Source organism: Balearica regulorum, chromosome 6 (genome assembly GCF_011004875.1).
Source record: "Balearica regulorum gibbericeps isolate bBalReg1 chromosome 6, bBalReg1.pri, whole genome shotgun sequence".
In the NCBI taxonomy this organism is placed as follows: Eukaryota; Metazoa; Chordata; class Aves; order Gruiformes; family Gruidae; genus Balearica; species Balearica regulorum.
Window position 1 is genome coordinate 37,395 of NC_046189.1, and position 23,677 is coordinate 61,071.

At 46.0% G+C, this 23,677-nt stretch overlaps 3 protein-coding genes across 4 annotated transcripts in view; 1 reads left to right on the plus strand and 2 right to left on the minus strand.

Moving 5' to 3' along the window:
• Positions 1–2,236: 2,236 nt before the first annotated feature.
• S100B (S100 calcium binding protein B) lies at positions 2,237–5,273 on the plus strand. Its single transcript, XM_075755838.1, has 3 exons — positions 2,237–2,363; positions 3,651–3,803; positions 4,328–5,273. Exons 2-3 carry the CDS (start codon positions 3,666–3,668, stop codon positions 4,466–4,468), a joined length of 279 nt encoding a protein of 92 aa, XP_075611953.1. The 5' UTR covers positions 2,237–2,363; positions 3,651–3,665; the 3' UTR covers positions 4,469–5,273.
• A 128-nt stretch (positions 5,274–5,401) lies between these two features.
• Positions 5,402–11,705, minus strand: LOC104631500 (uncharacterized). The gene is made up of 2 exons (XM_075755833.1): positions 10,582–11,705; positions 5,402–8,191 (listed from the first exon to the last, which is right to left on the minus strand). Exon 1 carries the CDS (start codon positions 11,703–11,705, stop codon positions 10,635–10,637), a length of 1,071 nt encoding a protein of 356 aa, XP_075611948.1. The 3' UTR covers positions 5,402–8,191; positions 10,582–10,634.
• Positions 11,706–12,243: 538 nt separating this feature from the next.
• DIP2A (disco interacting protein 2 homolog A) overlaps positions 12,244–23,677 on the minus strand; it is a 137,388-nt gene continuing 125,954 nt past the window's right edge. For both annotated transcript variants that reach the window (XM_075755819.1, XM_075755820.1), the window contains exons 32-38: positions 22,922–23,092; positions 19,650–19,711; positions 18,234–18,291; positions 17,740–17,814; positions 16,890–17,064; positions 15,021–15,144; positions 12,244–14,226 (exon numbers count right to left, since the gene is read on the minus strand). In XM_075755819.1, coding sequence (XP_075611934.1) covers positions 13,974–14,226; positions 15,021–15,144; positions 16,890–17,064; positions 17,740–17,814; positions 18,234–18,291; positions 19,650–19,711; positions 22,922–23,092 — 918 coding nt within the window. In that variant the 3' untranslated portion in view covers positions 12,244–13,973. The remainder of the gene's footprint in view (positions 14,227–15,020; positions 15,145–16,889; positions 17,065–17,739; positions 17,815–18,233; positions 18,292–19,649; positions 19,712–22,921; positions 23,093–23,677) is intronic.

Here is a 23,677-nt window from a genome sequence, read left to right on the forward strand (position 1 = left end):
CCAAGGTTTCTGATGTTCACACCTGATCCTGCTACTACTTCCCACCCTACCAGATCATTCCAGATCATTCCCTGTAAAATACAGAAGTCAGAATGATTTCGGGTGAAATGGCCAGTAAGAATAAGCAGGAAAGACTGTTCAGGTTTTGATCTGCCAAATGCTAATTTTTCTGTTCCATTTTAAGAAAAGGTCACTTTCAAGAATAACATCAGAAAATGGTGTAATAAGGCCAAGCTAGGACCTTGTCTCTGACTACAAATGGTGTGCTTTGATGCATTTCTCGGCTAATGACTGAACGAAGAGATCTACCAGATCAAATTGCTATCGATGGAGACAGCATCTCTGCTGACAGAGAGCCCCATTTGTAGCCAGCTCTTAAGTGAATACAAATAGCCTTAGAAAATATGGAATATTGCAAGACTGTTGACAAACTATCTCTGCACTAGAAACACCACTGCCTAAAAGCATGCCTCCTATCCCTGCCAGTCCAAGGAGAGCACAGGTAACTGCTGCAGTTCACGATGCCATAAAATGTGAGAATACATTAGGGTCAACATACTCAAGCTTAGCACTGGTGAAATTAATTTTCCCCAAACCAGAGTTTGAAGCTGTTACAAAAGCTTTCAAGAGCTGATGGAAGGAAATGATCAACGTGGATAGGTTTCCTTCATGCTGGTATGTGAAAAACTGAGTAATATGGTAGATTCTCAGTGATTGCATTCATGGTAGCTTTGGGGACCACAGGAACTGCCAGAGACTATGTTTGTCCAGCAATCTGGTCTTGCCTCGTCAAAGGGACATTTTTAAGAGGTCCAGACCTTCATCCTGCCCCACAGGCATATGTATAAGGCTCTTACGCTCCTCACATTTCTCCACAGGAGCTGACAGTGGTAATGAAATGACACCTCTGGGCTCTCCATCATGGGTATTGCTAACCTGTCTTCTTGGTAAGAGTGGTGACCTGCTCCAAGTTGAACCGAGTCTGAAATTCAACAAAGGCCTAAGACATAAAGCAATTATTAATCCTGTGCTGCAGTGAAAAAGGCGTAAAGGGAAACAAGCCAGATCAGTAACAGCAGACAACTTCAAATTTGGCTCATCCCATCTCATTCTTGGGAAACAGTGTGGCTAGGCAATGAAACACAGTGAAAACCTGCTTTCTTCAGCATGTTCTCTGGTGTCAACCACCCACTTGTACTGCACCACCAGGAGCAGCCAGGGTGGTGACAGACGCCGCTTGCTGCTCTTGCTGCTTGTCGCCTGCTCCCCTCCACATCCCCCCTCCCCGCCGGGCTGCCCTGCCTGCCGGCCCTCACAAAGCATCACCTCCATTGGGTCTGTGCACCAGCCCTCAAGGCAGTCCGGTGAAAAGGGAAACTCGGAGCTCTTGGGTTTAAATAAAAGTGCATGTAGTGCCCGTGGTGGCTGCTGGGGCCGGCAGAGCACTTCTGACAACGCCACGTGTGCGGCTGTGCCACGGACAACAGGGACAGGCAGGCAGGAGGTTCCTGCCGCCCCCCAGACAAAAGGGCGGTGTGGCGGTTCCTGGCCAGGTGAGAGCACCTTTGTAACCCACAGCCACCTGACAGCGCTTTGTGTGAGGCTGCGGCAAGGCTCACCCCGGGACCTGGCGCTGCCTGGCAGGAGGCATCAGGGAGGAGCTGCTGCAGCCAGCTCTGTCCTTCAACCATTTGCAGCTCGATACAACCACAACTCCCCTGCAAAGAGTCCCACTGTCCCCTAGACTGACCAGGTGGCAGAGAAGTTGCAGCCAGACCCGTCTCAGAGGTGCACAGTGATGGGCCAAGAGGCTGCAGGCACAAGCTGCTGTGATCGAGGTTCCTGTCACGTGTGAAGACGAACCTCTGCCCAGAGGGTGCTGCAGCCCTGGGACAGGGCCCTCAGGGACGAGGGGGGACCATTGTTCCCATGTGCCTGCTCCTGGCTGTGGGACACCTTGGGGCAGGTGTTGGGGCCCCCAGCCCAGCCCTGAGCACGCCTGTTCAGCCACGGCTCACAATTCATTGCCTTTACTGTGGACGAGAGTGGCAGCACAAGTGACGCTGCCAGGCCAGCTCTCCTGCTGACTGTCCAGTTATTTCTTTTCTCACAATGGCAGCTTTCTCCACAATGGCTCCCACGTCTGCGGCTGTGGGCTGGCAGCAAGTCAATGCGTCCCTGTGTGTATCCCTGCGCAGCGCGGGCCCAGCGCCCAGCTCTGTCCGCCCCTGCCTCCAGCTGCCATTGGCGCCGCGGGTGCTGCGGCAGGGCCCGAGGCTCTCCGCCCCCAGGCATAAGAAGCCAGTGAGTCCCAGGGCCCCGGCCGCATTGCGTTGCCGTGTCACAGCCCTGCCGCCAGCAAGGTGAGAGGGGCCGGGGGATGCTGCAGTAGGCGCTTGGCTGCTGCCACGGGAGGGGTTGGCGTGGGGGGGGCACCATCACAGCTCCGAGCTCTGCCACTACAGCAGAGGCCAGCGGGGAGCTGAAATGCTCCTCAGCCTTGTGGATAGGAAGCAGGCAGCGCCGCTGGCAGCTAGCTCAGCCTGGTGCAGGCAGGGCACAAGCATGCAAAGAGCTCTTAGGATGCATGCATAAAGTGCTTCAGGAATACGTCCTACCTGACTGCAAACAGCCTGGCAGTTTGGACACTGACTGCCGCTTGGGGCCGGGGGCGGGGGGGGGCGTCAGCTTGAGAGTGAGTTTATGGCGTGAAACTAGTGCCTTCAGCTGTGAAACAAGAGCCAGGCTGCAGGGCAGGAGACATTTACCCGTGAGGTATGAATTAAGCAAGTGCCAGACAATAAGGCTTTTTTTCCCCCAGCATCAGTGCATTCAATAGCTTTACAGAAGGTGGTTTTGCATCTCTCCCTTTTCAATCAGAGTCTCTTTGGTTTGTTTGTGAAATCTGCAGGAAACGCTGCAATCTCAATTATTAACATTCCCGAGAGGGTCTTCAGATCAAGCATGGGAGGAGGGAGGTTGGAGATCTGCTTATTTTGTCCCGCTGGCACTCATCAAAACTGGTTCCTGCCTGGGTTCCTCTGACTGCTCAGCTGGAGACAGGCCTGCAGGCAAGAAAGGCAGAGGCAAGAGTGCCTGTGGCAGAGGAAACAGCAAAACTTTTCTGAAGCTCCATGTGCAGAAATAACCCCCCTACCCACCCCTCTCCCAAGCAAGGAGAATAAAGCAATGGGTTAAGCAGTGGGAGCCAAAGAAGAGGGGAAGTGACAACATGCCACCTGTTAGCCAGGCTGGCAGATATGGAAAATGCAGGAGCACCTTGCTGGAAGCCACCAGGGCTTTGCAGCCTCTCCTCATTTTCCCTCCTGCGTTCTGCCCACACAGAGACCCAAGATGCCAAACTCACATCAGTCCCAGGGGATGTGTCAGCTCCCGGTACGCGCCAGTCCTAGTCCGGGCGTTGTGTTGTAGCTCTCCTCTCCTCGAGAGCTGTGGGAGGCAGAGCCAAGGTCTCTCAGGATCGTCCTCCCTGAAACGAGACCTGCTAGTGGTTTTCAGCAGCATGTTTTGAGTGCGGGGTTCGACGTTGGGGATGCGTGGGACGAGTCCCAGGGTGGCCATGCTTGCAAAGCAAAAGGCAGAGCTGGAGCTTGCCCAGACTAATGCACCCATTGCTTCTCTGATCTCAGGGCCACACTGTCACCATGTCTGAGCTGGAGAAGGCCATGATTGCCATCATTGATGCCTTCCACCAATATTCAGGGAAGGAGGGAGACAAGCACAAGCTGAAGAAATCAGAACTGAAGGAGCTCATTAACAATGAGTTGACCCATTTCCTTGGTGTAAGTATTGCCTTCTGTGCAGCACGCTTACCTAGGCTAAGGGAGCTGTGTCGAGCAGCGGCTGGGCTCTGCATACTCCATCCTGTGTGGGAAGCAAGCGCAGGGGAAGGGGTTTATTCATGCAGCAGTGCATTAAACACTTTGCTCCAGCTCCACAGGAGCAGCAGATGGCAAGACAAGGGCAACAGCCTGTGTTGGGGGCTGGGGTTCGGGTTGCATGCTAGGGAAATTTCCTTCCTTGGGGGGGGGACACGGACGACAGCCTTGCCCCAAAGGGCTCAAGATGCCCCCTCCCAGTGGCACAGCTGTGGCTGCAATTCCTGCTTCAGGAGGGCTGCTGCTGCACAGATGCTGCTGCAGGCGCAGGGCGGTGCCCTAACACAGACGGGAAACAGCAATGAGCTATTTCGGATGTGTCTGAACAGAGATTCAGCCATGAGAGCACCCAAGAAGCAGGGACATGTTACAGTCTGGGCCACACTCTGATCCTCCCCAGCTTTGGCTGCCTGTTTTTATCCCTTCAGGAGATCAAAGACCAGGAGACTGTGGACAAAGTCATGGAGGCGCTGGACAGCGATGGGGACGCAGAGTGCGACTTCCAGGAGTTTGTAGCCTTCATTGCAATGGTCACCGCTGCTTGCCATGAGTTCTTTGAGCACGAGTGAGCTGGTGGGAAGCAGGCAAGCACATCTCTCCTGCTCATGCTGGAGAGATGCAGAGCAGCATCGCTCCTCTGGGAAAAGACTGGGTGCAACTAGGGGCTCCTTGGAGTTAAGCTTGTGCTAGACTTAAGCAGCTTATTAAGCTCTGCGGCTTTGTGAACAAGAAACACCCACACGGCTCAGGAAAGCCTATTGGCTAGCGCCCGCCTGGCTGGATGGGGTGCGCGAACGCCTTGACTCAAGCTCCTTCCCTACTGCTGTATGCAAGGGACATGTATGGGGCTGGAGGGAGGCAGACGCTGCGATCCATGCTTGCATGCGAAGGGAAAAGGGAAATTCACGGGCTGAAGTAGGAGGTGATGCAGAGGGGCTGGTTACAGAAGCCTGGTTCTGAGCCCACTGGCCTGACAGAAAGGCTCCCGTTGATTCCCGTGGGCTCTGACCACCCTGTGCATGGTACTAACCCAGGCAGCACAGCCCCGGTCCTGTCACAGGGCTCAGCAGAGCCCATGCATTTCTTGGCAAATTGAGACACCCTTGGCTTGAAAGGCAAAGCATAACCATCTAACAGCCCAGGCTTTTCTCTTGTTGATGAATCCTCCTGCAGAACTGGAAGCAAAAGCATATGAGGCTCCTGGGCTGGGGACAGCGTCCGGGCCTGGGATGTGCCTTGGCAAGGTCTCCAGGCTCAGTCAGAAGGGAAGGGGGGATCCACTCAGTGTGACCACAGTGCTTTAATGTAGACCAGGCGCAGCCTCCAGAGCATGTGGAAATGGTGAGAATAAAATATTGTTTTGGTTTGTGGGCCGCAGTTAGTCTCTGGTGAAAAGCCTGTCCTTTTGTCCCAGGCTGCGTGCAGCTCCCCGGCTGCCTTGCACTGTCAGAGGGGAAGGCTGGAGGATGCAGCCTGAAGCACTAAGGCTCACACCCCTGCGTTTCTTGTTGGGCATCAACCCTTCATCTCGTGGCCATCACTGTGGCCAGCCAAACAGCTCAAGGCTGTTGCCACCACCACACTCTGCCTGGCTCTCCAAAGTACCTGCGAGGCCAAAGGAGCACAATGCACCTCCGCAGGACTGCTGCTGCTCAGGAGGTATCCACTGTTGCCAGGGTCATCCAAGAGGTTGCAGTGGTGAGCCTTTGCAAAGCCAAAACTAAACCTAGAACAATTTCCCCAAAGCCTACGCTCCTGCCTTTTTCAGTCTGCACTTGCATCCAGCTCAGTGATACCTCTGAGTTAGACCTCACAGCTAGCAACATCTACCATGACAAGTTCACAACATATGCCCACAGGTGGTGGTGTTGTTTTTACCTCATTCCACGTTTAATAATGATTTCATGCGCAAAATGACGTGTCTTTGGATAGGGACCGTCTCGCTATTCTCATCTGCCTCCTCCAAACTGTGAAAGGGGACACTCAGATACATGCACACAAGACAGACAACATCTTGTACTCCATCTAGAATTAAAAAAGCAGTTTTGCCATCCCAGGGTAGCGCTCATTTGTTGAGAACTTGTTTAGCATCCAAGTTACCTCCACCACATTTTTAACCTCCCCATCATTTTTTGGTTCAGTGTTTCCAACACTTGTACCGACCACACACAGCGTGTGAGGACAACGAATGGGGACACTGTCTGTCCCAGAGTGTCCCAAGGTCAGGCAGGGTAGATGGGACTCTCACGACTGCCTCTCAAGCCCGAACCTGAGTTCAGCAGAGGGGTCTGATGCTTCAGCACAAGGATCTGCAGGTGAGGTTGCCTTCTGCTTCAGCACACCAGCAGCACTCCCACGGATGAGGAATCCTTCCCCAAGACTGAGCCTGTCCAGCAGCTCTGCACAGCATCGCAGCAGCAGAGCTGTAGGTGTAACACATGGCTTGAATGCTGGTAGAGCTGGCGAGACACAGAGCAGGTTGCCCTGTCCCCAGCGAGCAATGGGAACAGGAGCAGCGAGCAACACAGTCCGATTGTGCACGTTTCTGGCAGTAAGGCTGATACTGACTTAGCAATGCCACTGCTGGGAATTTACAGAGGCTTTACCTGGCGCAGGAGAAGGCACAGCAGAGCCGGTGCCTCTCCTGTCAGGGAGGAAGAGAGCGTGTCTTCCTTTGAGGTGAGTACCCTGCCAGCAGTGCGGTACACGGTGCTCGGGCTCCCAATCCCCAGACGCTCCTCCCCAGCCAGCAAGGAAAGCAGAGCCACCCGCAGCACCTCCGCTAAAACTCTGGGTCCCCACGGACTGCACAAGCCCTGTGTCCAGCCTAGAAAAAGGATGCTGCCATGTCATCAACGGGTTTGAGTAGTGCTTTGAGGGGCTCAGAAGCACAGTGAGGCTTTCTGGGGAAAAAAAAGAAAATCTCTCAAGCCTTGGGGCCGAGTAAGGAGCAGGTGTCAGAGCTCTGCAAGGCAGACATCACAGATGGCTCTGAAGGAGGCTCAAAAGGCTTAAGCAACTCACTAACCTCCCACAGACAACAGGTGAGATACTTAAAAGTGCTCATCCTGACACCACTGGTTTTCAGGCTCTGGCAGGGACAGTTCACTCATCAGGAAGGGAAGGCGATAGGCTGATGATATTATTAAATAATTTTTAGTTATGCCCCCATCCCAGCCAACAGAATCAGCCTGCTGGATTGCACGTGTTCCTGCAATACCTCACTGGCACTGTTAGATTGATCTGACGTTGCATCGAATCCAGGAGACCTCAGAAAATCCACGTTTTTGTCACTAGTGCAGACTGGAGCGCAACAACCTGCAGAAAGGCTGGTTTGTTAACATGGAGCTCTGGGGTCTGTGCCATGGGACCCTCAGAGCCCTGGGAGGCTCCCCAAGGATGAAACAGCAGCACTACGCTAGCAACGCCTCCCTGATGTTTGGACAGGTTTGTCAGTTATGCTTTTGACTCCCTATAGGGAAGGATACAAATGAATTTCCCAACAGGAAGGGCACCTAGGGATGGTTTCTTATGTTAAACACCCTGTCAAGACAAGAACTGTTTATCAACAGTACTAGAAGTGAATCAGAGAGAAGAAAGTACAACAGCAGGAGAAGCCCGAGATGTTTAACAGATGCAAATTAACTTCACAAACTAGAAAACTGACAGATGGGGGCAGATCAAGTACATACATGATGTATTGCACCTCTTCTGAATTACATTTTCATTATTTAAAATGCTGCCATTACTTTTTGCTCTGGGAAATTAGAATCTGCACTTTTACTCACCCTCCAGATAATTACAGGCAGTGAAAGGGAACCCTCTCTCTGGGTCAGACACAAAATTACCTGCACTGGAAGAGCACTTACAGACTCCCCAAAAAACATTCTTCCACACAGGATCTAATCTTACTGACAGTGCTAATTATTGCTGTTAGCACATCTTAAAAAAAATATTCTTCATCTTGTGAACTATTGATGGAAATGCACTCAGGCTGAATCATTCAACAGCAGAGTTCATAAGCTGACAGCAAGAAAAATAATTTATGTTAAAAACAAAGTATGCTTTTTCCACAAATCAAACACAGACTTTCATAGACCCCAGAGAAGGAACATTCCTGACCTTGTTGGATGCAGTAAACCAATTGCGTAAACAAACCACTGCACCGCTGGGCTGCGTCTCCCATGCGTTCAGAACTCCACACTGCAAGCTGTGACGGCACTGCGAGGTGCTCCTCCATCCTGGCAGTCTAGTGACATGGAAGCACATTCCTGCTCCCCCTGTACATTATGCTGAAAAAAACATTTCAAAAGAAAGTGGCAGCATTTCTGTCAGTGATCCACAGATTGAATTTCTTCCACCTACCAGATATGAAATCCAAGGGATTTGCCTGGCCTGCCTTACTGTACTGCAACAGTCAGGGCATTACAGTGTATTTTCAGTTTTTCCATTCTGAAATATTCTCAACACTGGATTTTACTGTACAAAATCTGTGTTCATCCTGCATCTTGTTCAGTGTGGACTTCTAATTGCAGGGGGAAGACAGCTGACAGAGCAGGAAACTAGAAGAGCAAAATGGAAAGCTTCTTAAACAAAACAAACCACCTCCAAAACTATTAAGGAGCAACATAAAACTGATAAAAAAGCCACGTTTATATTTTCTTGCCACTGAAATTTTGATTCTGCATGTAGCCATGCCACGTTAGAAGACACAACCACCACGGCACTGTTGTCCACATCTGGCAGAGAAAAATACCAGAAATAAAGACAAATGGTTATTTTGCAGTTACCTTTGCAAGCTAAGTTTTAAGGAATGCCAGAAAATTAGCAACTGTTTTTCACTTCAAGCAAACTTTTATTTTTAGGTGAGAACAGGGTTAAAAAAAAAGTCACTGGAGGAAAAGACAGTGGTGTATATTATAACATGTATTGAAATTAAAAAAAAAAGACTCTGCTTATATGGCACTGGCATAACCAAACTGGAAATAAAACCCAGTGTGTCTAGTTCCTCCTAAACACCACCATTGGTCACAAAACAAAATCTAAAGACTGTAGCAAAAACTTACATTAGAATTTGTCATGACAAGAAACTCTGGCTTAGAAACATCTTATTTGAAATATCTGACCATGTAAATATTTAAAGTATATTAACCAGCTGAATATAAACATCAGTTCAACAGTAAGAGCTATATCTTAGTATACCCAGCATCAAGTAAATCCTGAAGTGCAAGAAGTTAGAGAATTATTCAATGCAGTTTTGTTAGTTCTTAGACGTAACCCAGCTCAGTCATCTACTAACATGGTTTCTGGCCTGATACGCTGCAATACTTTAAATGTGCAAGCTTTTGGAAAATTCCTTTTTTGGCCTTAAAACAGAGTTGTGAATATGCTACAGAAACCAAACCCAGCAGCCTATCCAAAAAGATCCTTAAAGTGCATAATACGTGTTTTCACACAATAGCAGGGAAATAGTGTTAAAAAAATTAGGGACTTGGTACAAAAAAATTAGGAATGTGCACTTAAAATGAACTCACTGCTTCCTTTTTTCTGCTATAATTCCTGGGTAACAATAAGCAATAAAGGCAGGCATAAAGTAGCCTCATAGTACTGTTGCTGGAATGACATAAAGCTTATAAAAAGTCAGTACAAAGTGCTGACTCACAAAGAACACTGCTGCAGTAAAGGCAGTTTTATTAATGTTTATAAAGTTATTTAGTACTCACTGGAGTCCGATCTCACACCTCAAAATAAATCTGAAACATTCTGCTTTGACAGCAACCCTTTTGTGGCAATTTGCCTCATTCCCTCAGCATGGCGACTGGCCAGCGAACCACCTACAGCAAGTTGTTAATTCAGAAGGAGACGGGGTTTAGAATTCCCTTATTACCACATTTTACGTGTCTCCAAGCCACCCCACCCCCCCAAAAAAAAAAATCATTCTTGTACCTTTACTACAAATTGGTATTTCAAATGTCAAACTCATTCCATTTATGAATGGCAGGTTTTTGAATGGCAGGTTTTTGACACCTTAGTTTTGAGAAAGATGAGTTAAGTTGCTTTGGCAATAAAACCTGCTATGCTTTAAATGCACTTCATACACAGCATTACCTGGATGATGAGTACAATGCCTTGTTGTAATTAACAGTGAGAAAACCAGAAAAGGCTCAAAACCGCTGTCTTCTCCACATGTACAGTGCTTTTAAAAACAAATTGCATTTTGCAGGATAAACTGTTTGTTTCCTAAACCTACTGTAGGTACAACTCTGTTTTCCTTAGGCGTGCCACCTCTCTTGCCTCTTCAAACAAAAACTCTTCCTTCGTTTAATAGACTACAACTTAAATTTCTTTCTGCATACAAAGCATCATCCCTCTTTCAATCTGGGTAAAAGCAGGTGCTCTGGTGAGGAGGCCCTGGAAGTCTGTGTTAGAAAATGCTGCTGACATAAACCAAAACCACCAGGGTCCGCGAGCGGGGTGGAATCCCCCTGCAACCATGGAGCGTTCTGCGCACCACACCGACCGTGCGGAGCCTCAGCAGACTTCTGCGTATCTGCTGTGCCCCAGAGAAGTGTTTGTATTGAACCCTGCATCAGAGAAAGAATTCCAGTTGGAAACCCAGTCTGCAGCAACGCCGGTGCAGCACGTCATTTTCTTTTGATAAAAATTAAACCAGACTCTCTACCTCCCGTGAGCCATGTTGCAGAGGACCGGGAACACTTCTTGTTTTAGTGACTTTTACAGCCTTTCCACCTGCTGCTGCTTTGGGTGAGCCTGGTGAGGTTGGTTGAGGCTGTTGTCTTGGTGCTTCTGCTCCTGCTTCTTCTTTTTGGCCAGAGTTTTTGCCCTGGTGGTCATTGGCCTGGGTCTAGCCTCAGGCCTCTCCTCATCCAGCTGGTGCTTTTTACAGTGTTTTTCAAAGGTGGAAATTTTGGCATATGTCCGGTTGCAAAGCAAACAGTGGTACGGCCGCTCCCCACTGTGTGTTCTCATGTGAAGCTGCAGGTAAGAGGATCTGGAAAAAGCTCGGCTGCAGACCGAGCAGCGGTGAGGCTCGCGTGCCTCATGGGTCTTTAGGTGCTGCTTGAGGGACGACGCCTGCTTAAAGGCCTTCCCGCAGGTGGAGCACTTGAAGTTCCTCTCTCCCGACTCAAGAAGCTGGTGTGACACGAGGTGGGCGGAGGACCGGAAGTTCTTCCCGCACTTGTCGCACTTGTAGGGCCGTTCCCCGGTGTGCAGGCGGATGTGGAGGACCAGCCCGGCCTTCTGCGTGAAGGCCTTCTCGCACTGCAGGCACTTGAAAGGCCTCTCGCCCGTGTGCACGCGGCGGTGGGTCACCAGGTGCGAGGCGCGCCCGAAGAGCTTGCCGCAGTCCTCGCACTTGAAGGGCCTCTCACCAGTGTGTATGGCCTTGTGGCGCACCAGGTGGGAGGACTGGAGGAAGAGCTTCCCGCAGACGGGGCACTGGTACTTCCGCTCGCCCGTGTGGGAGCGGAGGTGGAGGGCGAGGTGCGATGAGGAGATGAAGGCCTTGCCGCAGAGCAGGCAGGCGTGGGGCCGCTCCCCGGTGTGGGTGCGCTTGTGGAGGACCAGCCCCGAGGAGAGCGCAAAGGCCTTGGCGCACACGGGGCAGCGGTACGGCTTCTCCCCGGTGTGGACCCGCCGGTGCTTGGCCAGGGCGCCGGCCTGCGCGAAAGCCTTCCCGCACTGCTCGCACCCGTGGGGCCGCTCCGCCCCGGCGGCGAGAGCCCAGCCCTGCCCGCCCCCCGCCTGAGGGCCCGGCCCGCCCGGCGTCCCCGCCGGCACCATGGCGGCTGCACGCGCCTCGCCCCGCCCCGGAAGCGGGAGGCACAGCCCGCGCCCCGCGCGCATGCGCCGCTGGCGCACGGTGGTGACGTCAGGAAGCGAGGTGCGGGCTGCCGGCCGCCATCTTCTCTCTAGGCGGGGGTGGCCTTTCTAGGTTCTCCTCCCTCCTGCGCTGACCCAGCAGGGCTTTATGTCAAGGCTCAGCCTGGGCTTTGCGGTGTGAAAGGAGCAACACTGTGCGGAGGGCAGGGATGTTAAACACACCCCGCTCCCCCCGCCCCCCCCGCCGTCCCAGGCTGTACTCCACACGCCCAAGTGGAGAAAACTGGGCGTGTGGGAGGTGGTAGGGTGCAGGGCAGGGAAGGCAGACCCCAGAGGGTGTTTCACCTCCGGTACTTAAAACAGGAAATTCGGGAACGTCCAAGGCTTTGAGGATGGGCAATTGTAAAGCAACTGCAATGAAAAAGCTCTTTAGACATTAAACTGTCAAAACACGAGTTTTTGATCCAACGGCATAAGCGTCAACATTCAGCAAATCAGATTTTCAAGAGCTGTTTTGAAATGTTTAATGTGCTTCTTGTTTTAGATTTACTTTACAAGGCAACTTGTCTCACTGTCATCAATATCTCAATACAAAAATCTTACAATGCTTTGTTTGCTAAAAAACTACAACATTAAAATCGGGGTTAGGTAGTTCTTTCCTTTTGCCAGCTGTTTTGTTAGGAGGAGCATCCCATAGCTAGAGGTTGCTGTACTTAATAAGTTACACAAGTTCTGTACATAATTACAGTCAGAGTATGCAGCTGTATAATACACCACAGTCAAACACCATGAGGGCAAAGAATGACTATATATGAAAGCTTTTGTTGAAGATTTTATAGTTTATTTGACAGTCAATTTGATATCCTCATAACGGGAGACTGACATCCATCTTTCTTAGGCACTGATCCAGGCAGAATTGCCTTGCAGAAAAACCTGGCTCTTTTGCTGAACTCATGCATTATTTAAAAAATTTTTATGTAGCTCAAAATCTTTAACAACTCTATAAAAATAATTATTTGCTAGTCTCGTGCTTACCTTCAAATATATGAAGTATTTGTATAATTTCACATTCTCTTTCTGAATTAGGTTCACTGCAGAACGAGATCAGGCAGAAACTTCAAAACCTTAATTAGTCGAGTGTGACTTAACCAACTGGATATTTCAGCTTGAACAAAAAAGCCCGTCTAAATACAACTCTAAATAAAAATGAAAGTCTGTACCACAGCAGATCAAGCTAACTAACACTGAATATCTTTGTGATGGTGGAAAAAACCTAAAAATCACTATCATTTAGCACAGGTTATTCAGGGAAAACATACTGTGAGACCATGCTTTGTAAATGTTTCTAAAAATCATTCAGAGACGATTGGCTTTGGAATGAATTTTCAAATACTTGGCATTATGCAGGGCAGTAATTAACAGCTAATGCTATGAAAACAAGCAACTTTAACATGAATTTACGACAGCAAGAGCAGTGAAGGCTCCTGCATCAAGTAGTTAAAACTGGATGTTAATTTATATTATAAAGTTTATAGCATTACAGAGGCCAGCATGGCACGATAAGTAACCTTGTTACAGTTGAAGTATTTGTTTTTGCTTGGTACAAAAAAAGCCGAACAGCAGCATAATTGTTGTTATGTTGAATCCGGGATTGGAATGAATTTGCTTCTTCTGAATAGGGATGGGTCAGTGATTTAAAATAAAAAGGCTGCATTTTTAAATCTCAAATACGTGCAAAATTCCTTTCAGTAGAGAATATGGTAGAGATGTGTGCAGTCTTGAAAGTTACATCCCAACCCAGAATGCTGCCAATAATATTGCAAACAATCACATGGAAGGTGAACTCTGAACGGTTACTCACGACTTTCAGTATTATTTCCAAGAGTCCTCCTCACAGCTGGTGTTCTCTCCCCACCCCACTTTATGTCCTTCTATGCAGTGCATCAAGTACTGACATTCATAATTATTGTAAAAAAAACATTGGTCCATGATAGTTCTAATAAGCTTCCTTCGGGAATTCCAGTCAACTCTCCATCCTAAGACAGCTGTAACTGTTAAATGGACTTATGAAAGCAAATGCGATCTGAGAGATGAAGGTCTGTGAAGATTAGTATCTTCATTTTCCTAAGGTCTTCAACAGCTTTTAAAACCACAGAAAATGGATTCTGATGTTATTTTTTGGAAAATCCCTTGATTTTGGTGCTTCAGCCTTGATGTGATTTTCTGTTTTCACATGTTGTAGGCAACATAAATAGGATCCAACTGGTCAGCTAAAAATCCATCTCTCAAGTGCATTCGTTGTTTCTCGCCACGGGAATTGATAGGAATAACACCGGGGTCCACAATGACTACAACACCTACTATGAGATAATGCTCTTCCAGAACCACGTTTGTCACCAGCGCGACCAGGTCCAATGCTTCTTGTTCTGAGCCTTCTAATTCCACAACCACCACCAGCAAGTTGGTCCATGTAAACACAGCGCTGTCAGCATGATGCAAATATTGATGGTGAGAAAGAAATACATAGTCGAAGCTACTTATCAAAGAGAGACTCATTGGAAATGCATTTTGTAAGGACTCGAACAATATAATAAATGAAAGCAAGTGATATAATAGTAATGAGAAAATACTTATAAAGTAAGAGCTATTAAAGCTGTAACTTCTTGGGATATTCTCTGCCACTTGTTTTTTAATTGTCAGTGTACAAAATATAAGTAGGTCTTTTTCTCTTAGGTGTACGCAGTCATGTATTTAAGAGTCCTTTGCGCTTACGTATTAAACCAGGAACCATTAAGATTTCACAGGCAGTGTGTGCATACTTGATATTAATGTACTTGTGTAAATCTTCAGAGGTTATTAAAGGAAAGACAATACCTCCAAGATTACAAAGTAAACACTACAGCTTTGGGACTGAAGAGGATCTACACCAAACAGCATACGTTGTCCATTAGGACCAAATGAGAAGATACTAAAGAAGTCCTTGAGATGTGTTTACTGCATCCAAGTGCACACATTCTGACACAGCCAGGGAAGTCTACAACACAACTTGCAAGCGCTCTGCTGCCCCGCTTCACGCCCCGCCCTCCCTGTCTTTCAGACTACAAAGATCAAACTGACAAAGGGCTGGGTCCTCTCACTGCAGTCGTTTCTAAGCAAAGTTTTGGTGACATCACTCTACAGCAAGCTCTCTGTCTAGCATGCTGTTCCCCAAAGCTTGAGTTCTGCGGCTTTAGGAGAAATAAAAGGATACCGAAAAGTAATACTGAGGGCTCTTACCATTCTGCAATGCTCTTATGTGCTCTTATTACAGAGGTCTCTATATCGATGGGATGGTACCTCATTCCCCTGAGCTCCAGTGTTTCATCCAAGGAGCCCACCACATACAGGGCATCATGCCTCTCTGCAATATAGCACAGACATTTAAGACATCATCAGATCTACAGAACAAACGTGGTCATTTGTACATGCTCATTCCTGACATTCTAAGATGTCCCTGGTGCTCCCTTGGAGAAAGTCTGTAATATGCATCAAGCTCTCTTTGGAGGGAAAATTAAGAGGTCATTTAGCACTTCCACCTGTTGACTCCAAGCAAATGAAACCAGACTAAAAAGCAGTCCTGGGTCATTGAATTCTGCCCCTTCTTGCACATCACGTCATCTCAGTTCATAAACCCAATCAAAATCCATTGTTAAACCATCTTTTTGTCACCCTATTCTTACCAGAGAACTCTTCTCTGATAGACAGGAACACTTTTCCAATTTCCAAATTTACCTTTTCTTTTTTTTTCTTTAAAACCAGCTTATACTCACTTGCCTTCATGCCAGCAATATTCTTCTCTAGTTCCCCACCATTAATGCAGCGAGAACAACTCTATCCCCTCCTCGGCCTTAGCTTTGCTAGGTTCAGTAAGCAAAGCTCTCCTAGACCTTTCTTGAAGGACATGCTCTCCACATTGCCACATTCATCCTGTAACTCTGTAGGGATTTCTCCAGCCGGAGCAATAGCATCAACGTTTCTTCTTCACAAGAGCCCCAGGGAGACTGAATAGCACACCAGCACAGTAGACTGGAGGATGACGCTCTCTTACCGACTAGATCCAACAGAGTTGCATCACGGTCCATTTCTGAACCCTGGACTGGTATCCACTGCAACAGATGGGGTAGCGCCTCCACAAAAGTCTGCACCTTAACAAACTGTTCTCCTCGCACACACTTCTTCCTTCACATAATGGAGGACTAAAAGTAGGATGGACACAGATGGTGTCCCCCAAAGAGACATTCCAGAAGTGGGAACACTGCTTTTCTGTCTTGTACCATGAGTGATCACGGGAAACGTAAAAAGTGTCTGTGAACCCCCTACAGTTCATTATCCAGAGACAGCAATGAGCAGACACCAACGCTATCCATGTAGATAACACCATTCATTTAAGTCCAGTCACAGACAAATAGCAATATACATTTGCTAATAAGTTACAAGCATTCAAACTCCTTTTTTACGATGTTTAGAGATTATTTCTTTTTTAAAAATGTGTGATAATCAAGAGTTATACCTACTCCATATTCAGTCTTAAGAGAAAAAGGAACCGTTTTTCTTCCATCTGCTTACATTTCTCAAGTTTACACATCTTGGCTTAGATTGAAAAAATGAGATTAACAATTCATTTTCTATATTGGAAAAATTACAGAGAAGTTACTCCTCTAGACCTTTAACTACTGAAAGGCTGGGAAATCACTGGTATTTGTGCATGTCCTAAAACTGCTGAATAATGACATTATTCATGTTCTGTGGATCAGCACTGAAATACCGCATCCTGTCTGTAAGGAAAAGGGTTCAGAGAGAAAGTGAGTAGAAAGGCTCTAGTGCTTCTAACAAATGTGCTCATATTATTCTGTCTAAGTGGAAATAAAGGAAGATGAACACGATTTCTAAATCTGTCAAAAAGGCATTATGAATTTCCCATTTTGCACGATTACCCAGTATCATTATAATCAATGAATATGCAGAGAGTAACAATTCCTGTTACATTCAACACTTTTCTCTGATGGAAGTCAGGATAAACTTTCAGGACAGCTTACTCTTTGCTAGCTCAACTACCCCGAGGAGTTTCAAACACATGCCTCTCTAAGTGCGTTTGTTTTTTCTCACCTCCACTAGCATCAGTAAGTTCTGTTCTGCGCAGAAACCCAAGGTACCCAGTCCGAGCCCATACGGTCTGAGTGTCTCCAAAACTCAAGTGAGCAGTGAAGTGATCAGCGTGCAGTGCTTCTTCTCCATACACCGTGTAGTAACCAGTAGCATTGTGCGGACTACTCACCCATATCTAAAGGATTAAAAAAGAAACCCAAACCAAAGGGGAATCATTCCCATATAAACAGGTTATTTTGCCAGATCCAGGCAGCATCATTTACTGATTTAAAGATCTGTTCCACTGACAATTTTGTGGCTTCTAAAACACCAGTAGTAGTTTTATGAAAGTAATTCATTAACTTCTGCCTCACAGAAAATGACCATGAGAAAGGAGTAAAAAGGAGTTTTATATACATGTAATTAGGGATGGTAGAGAGGAAAAATGAACTAGGCATTTGAAGTGGAAAGGAACACCTGTTAACCTGCAATCTTCTATTAGGTGGGCATCTTAGTATACACAAATCCAGATGTATATAAAACAAAGATGAAACTAAACAGCAAATTACCTCATTACTACTCTCCACTGAGGGGAGTAGATAAGATATCCACTGCCTCTTCCAGCTGCCAGTCAGACACAGACTAGGCAACTGATAGCACCTGGAACTGGCATGCAGGAGTTTGGCAGAGGAGGGAGGAAACCATGCAGATATACATACGAGTATGTAAACAGTTCCAGCTCTATGTAGAGTTCATTCACTTGACACATTGTGTGGCTGTCCCACTAAGAGACAGGCATTTATCTAACATGATTTACCTACATATTAAAATCACTGCCAATAAACAAAGTGCAACAGCATCAAAGCTTTACCTCTCCTAAATGCGAGTCTCCCAGAGGTCCCTTGGTTTCTGTGTGTGCTATGATGACCTTTACCCCTGGAAGAATCTTGAAGAAAATGTTTAAAATAGACATTAAGAGAACTTGAATTCATCAGAAGTTAATAATGCAGAACCCCAGAAGTCAACAGTCTGTGCAACTCTCTCCCTTCTATTCCTCTCTGCACCACAAACATCAACCATCTCTTCCTACCAAGTTGTTTAATCATTTAAACTCCAAGCAGCTATTCTGCAGCTGCAGAGTTGAAGTTTGTTTCACACCTGAAAAACACCTTCCACGAGAAGGCCTCTGAGTTTTTCAGTTGTAGCAACATATCCTGTTGCTTCATTTTATGCTCTCTAGTGCCTCTCCTAGATGTACTGTGGTTAGTGAAGCTGGTTGCACAGATTCTGTACTGAGATCCAGCTGAAGCAGCTCACCAGCCAGGTAAGGGTCGTGAGGAGGAAGGATTGCTCTCAAGCTCTCACCTTCCCAGACTCCATGAGTGGCAGACTGTGTGGAGAACCTCTCTCTACCAAACGCACCCTGAGAAAATAAGAGAATGCATTTGTACAAGGATTTATGAACTTAAATAGAAGCTAAATAGATGTGTTTCAGTGTTATCCTATCCTCAGCTGTGCTGACCAAACTGTTGTGGTGCCAGCCAGTTATGCTCAATTATTCACAATGCAGTAAGACAGGTAAGAGTTTCTAGTTGTCTTCAAGGCTTCCACATGAGCATCTCCACTGACCATGTTCCTTTTAAGAATCAGAAATTCAGCTCTCTGGAGAGATGAGTAACTTTTTCCAACAGAGCTCCAAGGTTGCAGTTCCACCAGAATTTTAAATTCACCTTCTTTGGTGGACTCTCCCAGACCCCTGCTTGCCACGCCGAACCACGGCGGAGTGTCAGTAGGAATTACAAAAAGGGAAGAGCAAGCAGCTAAAATGGAATTAAGTGACACTCTACAGCACATTAGTACCACAACTTATGAAGGGGAGTTTGCGGAAGGAGCAAGAATTGAGTGCAGTAGGAGAGCTGTACAAGAGAAGAGGCTCCTCTATATGATGTCATATAACACTATCCCTACACCCATAGATAGAATGATGTATCCTTGGCAAGTTTCCAGATTACATGTGCGTGTGTTTTGATACACTGTAGTACAGGCCTGACATCAATTTGTTGGATCTGGAAAGGCTGAGGGAATTGAGTTGGTTTGGTCTGAAGACAAAAAAAAAAAAAGACAGACTAAGGGGATCTCTAACTGCACTTTTTTTTTGCACTACCTAAAGGATTGTTACAGAGAAGATGGAGCCAGATTTCTCAGAGTTTCTCACACCATAAGGAGAAGAGGCCAGGGACGTAATACGCAAGATGGCAAATGCCAGTAAGGAAAACTTCTCCAGAGCAGGGTGTCAGTCTCAGCACATACACCCAGAGAGGAGGAGGCTCTCTGTTCTTGGAGATTTTCCATACTGAACAGGTCCTGGCCCTCAGTAACCTGATGAAGCCTTGAAGCTGGTCTTGCTTTGAGCAGGAGCTTGCATGAGGGACATCCAGAGATCCTGCCCACCCTGTTTCTGTGATTCTGTGACTAACCAGCCAGCTGGCAAAGCCACCTTTTGCTAACGGTGTGGTTAGGCAAGAAACAGCTGATGAGTCTAGATTATACAGGACTGATGAACAGACAGCAAGTTAGGTGAGGGTCTGCAGCAAGTGATGGAGGAGGAGATGCCCGGCCACTCCCAGCACATTGCCATCATTCTCTAGGGTGGGTTCTGTGTATATGGTGATGAGGGATTAGCTGCTGCCAAGGGTATTTCAACAAACCAATGCAATGCCACGAGGCTGAACTTTCTCCTCTACAGTCATTAAATAGTTAATACATTAACATAATCTGTACCTGTCATGGCGAAGTGCTCTCATATCTACGTACACCGTTGTTGGATCTGGTCCTGCTGTTCCCTAAGAATAAGAAGGAAGAAACAAATTCAACCAAAGCCAGAAAATTCTGCTTTTATGTTCACAGCCACATAAATTCACAAATTCCTCTCCCTTTTTTACTGACGCTTATAAAGGACTGCCCTAATCTATCAGAAATATAGTAAAATAGACACCATTTCTAGAGTGACTGCCATAAAGCTTTGATGTTGTATGGAATCAGTAAATGGATGCACAAGTGAAGTATGTAGTTATACAGGTAAGTCTTTAAGTTTTAAACATTTTTAAATTTAAAACTTAAGTTTTAAAACTTTTATTTTAGTAAGCACCTCCTCTAATAACTACGTACCAAGTGCAAACCATGTAAGCATAAACCTATGTGGGCCTAATCCCCTTCCCAAAGCTCAACTGTTGGACTTCTTTATAACAGTTTTGTCAACTTGGAAGAAAAAAAACCCACCAACATTTAACTAAAACATAACTCTAACCAACCCGTATCTTTTCAAGGCTGCTGCCAGTAACAGCTGAGGCAGAGCTCTGTTGCAGTCAGAGGATAAAACTGACAAGCTCTGGTGCAAGGTTTCTCATTGCCCACCCTGGGAACGGGGACCTTTTTTTTTTTCCGCCAGCAGAATTTAATCTCAACACTAGAAACTACAGTGAAATGCATATTTAAACTAAAACAACCAGGCAAAGTTTCAGTGACTGTCTTCCCCCATAGCACAGTTTCTCATTTTAGAAATACTTAAAATGAGGCCATTCTGCCATCAGCTCAAGATTGCCATGCTGGAGAAGAGCCATGATGTCTTTATAATGACATTCCCTTGTAGTTCTGTAGCACTGCTGAGGCTCAGTGCCACTGATGGCCACACCACTATACCATTCAGTAATCATTACTATAACTCCCTTTCTGTCTTGAGAAAGAGGTTTTGTACTTAAGCTGTAAGTGTTCTTTGGAGTAAAACTGAACTTCTTTAGAAAAAAAAATCTTGCCTGATCTGTTTCAAATGAACACTCTTGCAAATGGCATACTGTCGTTAGAGAGTAATACTGCTGAACCAGACTGACTTTAGGACGTTAGAAGCACACATGCATCACTATACCTGTTCAGCCAGCTTGCCCAGCCTGTTTGGCTGACAGCGGGACCACAAACAGAAGTAACAGAGGCCATCAAAGTGTGTGAAACAGAGAGAAAGGGGAAAAAAGAAAATACAAACAAAGAGGCACTGGAAACATAAGATACACACAGTAAGACAGAAAACAAAACTCATACTGTTTTAGAATGAAAAGAAAATTTCCATTTCAGATTACTTAGTAAGAGCGTGGCACTTTTAACCGTTCATTGGGAAACATGCAAGTCCCAGTTAATAAGAAGAGGTTTAAGGCAGATCCTACGTCAGGCCTGTTGCTTTATCATAAATCCCTCCTCCATCTGTACATATCTAAAGGCTGCTTGCGGGTTCAGAAACACCACCTCAGTAAACCAGTCCAGTAAGGTTGGAAGACATGATGTATTTATTTGCATGCTCACTTGTGTCAAATGCCCATTCAGTTTGGACTTTCATCTATATTCATTTCAATTCGATGATTTAAAAAAGTCAAATATAGGTATCACTTTGGAAGAATGGGGGAAAGGGGTAAAAAAACCCCCACCGCACTAAAAAGGGCTCAAGAATGGAGAACAGAGATGTAAAAGGTATAAAATGAACGGGAAGCCTAACTGCCCAGCTCCACAGTTTTCTTGGGAATACTTTTCCAATTGCCATTTAGTATTCTGCAGAAAAACTGGGGGTTTTCCCCCCCTTTGTGCAGTCTGAACAGCAAGTATCCAAAACCAGCTTTTAAAATTCTTTAGACAGCCAATTCAGAAAGCTGCTGTTTCACACCTGGCATATGTAATGTTTTATTCAATAAATTTAAAATCTTAATTTACAGTCATCTTGATTTCATCTATATCCTTCCTATTTGTCCATCTACTAATTCATAAAATTGCTCTGGCCACATTTCTTTATAACCATTTATCTAGGGGTTGCTAAAAACCTTTTTTCCTTTAATATGTGTGAAAGAAACTATGGAAACTAAAGAAACAATTATGAATGGGAACATATTTAAGAAGCTAATGGCCCAAAACATCTCTCTTGTAGGAAATCTAGAAAATTAAAATATATTCTGAGAGGGAAAAAGGCTTTCCTTCATCTAGTGGGCACCAGAAAGAAAGTTTTGCAGAGACACAGCAGCAATCTTCATAGCATCATATTTTTTTATTAAGTGTAATTCATACCAGTGAAATTGGAAATAAAATTTAACATTATACACATACTTAATGCACGTGCCATCTATGAAATTCCCCACGTATAAAGCTACATACTGCCATATCTGAACATCAAGGAGTTTATCTATTAACTCAAGGATCACCCAAAACCCGGGGTGCTTTGCCATTTACCAGACCATACTTAGTACCTGATTTCCAGGTAACTTGTGGAATAATTTTTTTTTTTCCTCTCCTAACTAGAAAAGCAGCATCTCATTAAGAAAAGTTCAAGTTGATCTGGTTAAATTACACATACAAGATTATCATCAACTGAATACTGAACTATCAAAGGCGGGTCTGGACCACAGCATGTCATTATCTCCCGTCTATGAAGTAGGGTTGTACGTTATGGGCATATTCTCCTACTCAAAGCTTCCAGTTTTATACCTTGAATTCAAAAAAACCCCTCCAACTCTCACATGAGGTGAGACAAACGTATTTCCATGTTGATAATACTCATTTGAGATCTTTAAAAGTAAAAAAAAAAAAACCTGCCAAACTTGTCCATTTTCCTGGGTCTTATTTGAGGAACTCTGTCTTCCATTTAATTCCACATATACATAAGCTATTTTTCAAACAGACAAAATCTGAATCGCACAAAAGCTGAAATAGCACTGCTTGAAATATTTAGTACATTTATGAACAGGAAGCTGCGTATTTAATTTAATACTGCTCCTGCATAGTAGGAAGAAAACAAGTTTCTTAATACTGATCCTCTGTGTTAGAAAGGCAAATCAATTGGTAAATTAGTACAGAAAAGTGGAATTATCATAATCCACATCTTCAAGACTTATTTAACTTGGTGATGAAGCAAGCAAGCAATGGAGCTCCAGTTCAACTGAAAAAAAATTACATGCAGCTGAACATGATTTCCTATAAAGTTCCCAGAGATTCTGCATAAGAAATAAGCAGTTCAATCTCACCTGTAAGCAAATCGCTACGTTGACCCTGCACCCAAACGTAGTGCTGACTGCACGAGCAGAGAGGCCCAGGTCTTTGAACAGCTTAGAGAAAGACTGTGTTAGGGTAATCCTTGGTCTCTCCTCTGCAACCACCATGCACGTTCGCACGCAGGACAGGTTAACACCTTTCATCTGAGAGGTTGGGTGAAGAAAACAACATTATTTTAAGTCTGAAGTCAGAAGTTCGGCCATTTTAATTTGCGGAAGGGATGGACTTTAAAAACACCAGAATGACTGACATGAACTGGTTAAACACCACAGACATGGACTGCACTCAGCTGGGCTCCATCCACCCAGGACAACCCTCTAGAATTGTGCCAGGCAGCTTTGCGGCAGGGTTTGACGCACAAGATGCAAACTACTCCCATCGTGTAGCTGCCACACAGCCGCTCATCACTTCAAGCTGAAAAGCCCACAAAACATCATTGTGTCACCGGGCTGGGCTCACAAGAAACCCACTTGTTCCCAGCACTGCGCGGTTCGGATGCAAGTGGAGTGTTCGAGGCATTACTAGCTCTCAGCAGTCTGAACCTGTGGCAGCTGGCTGTGGGCCAGGATTCCCTTCAGCGAGGTCCAGGAGAACGGAGGGAGGGAGTTTTTTGTCTATACTGGGAATAAGCACAATGTAGCCGCTGTTTGGTCCGCATCAAGCTGCCAGACATTCCCAGTGAGCAGCTTAGTTACGACAGCCGTGGGAACTCTCCTGCCACTGAGACA

Excerpts from the sequence above, each read along its gene's own strand:
- S100B (XM_075755838.1), top strand. The coding sequence starts at position 3,666 with ATGTCTGAGCTGGAGAAGGCCATGATTGCCATCATTGATGCCTTCCAC. Across the intron at positions 3,804-4,327 it reads AGTTGACCCATTTCCTTGGT|GAGATCAAAGACCAGGAGAC; the intron begins GTAAGTATTGCC and ends TTATCCCTTCAG.
- LOC104631500 (XM_075755833.1), bottom strand. The coding sequence starts at position 11,705 with ATGGTGCCGGCGGGGACGCCGGGCGGGCCGGGCCCTCAGGCGGGGGGC.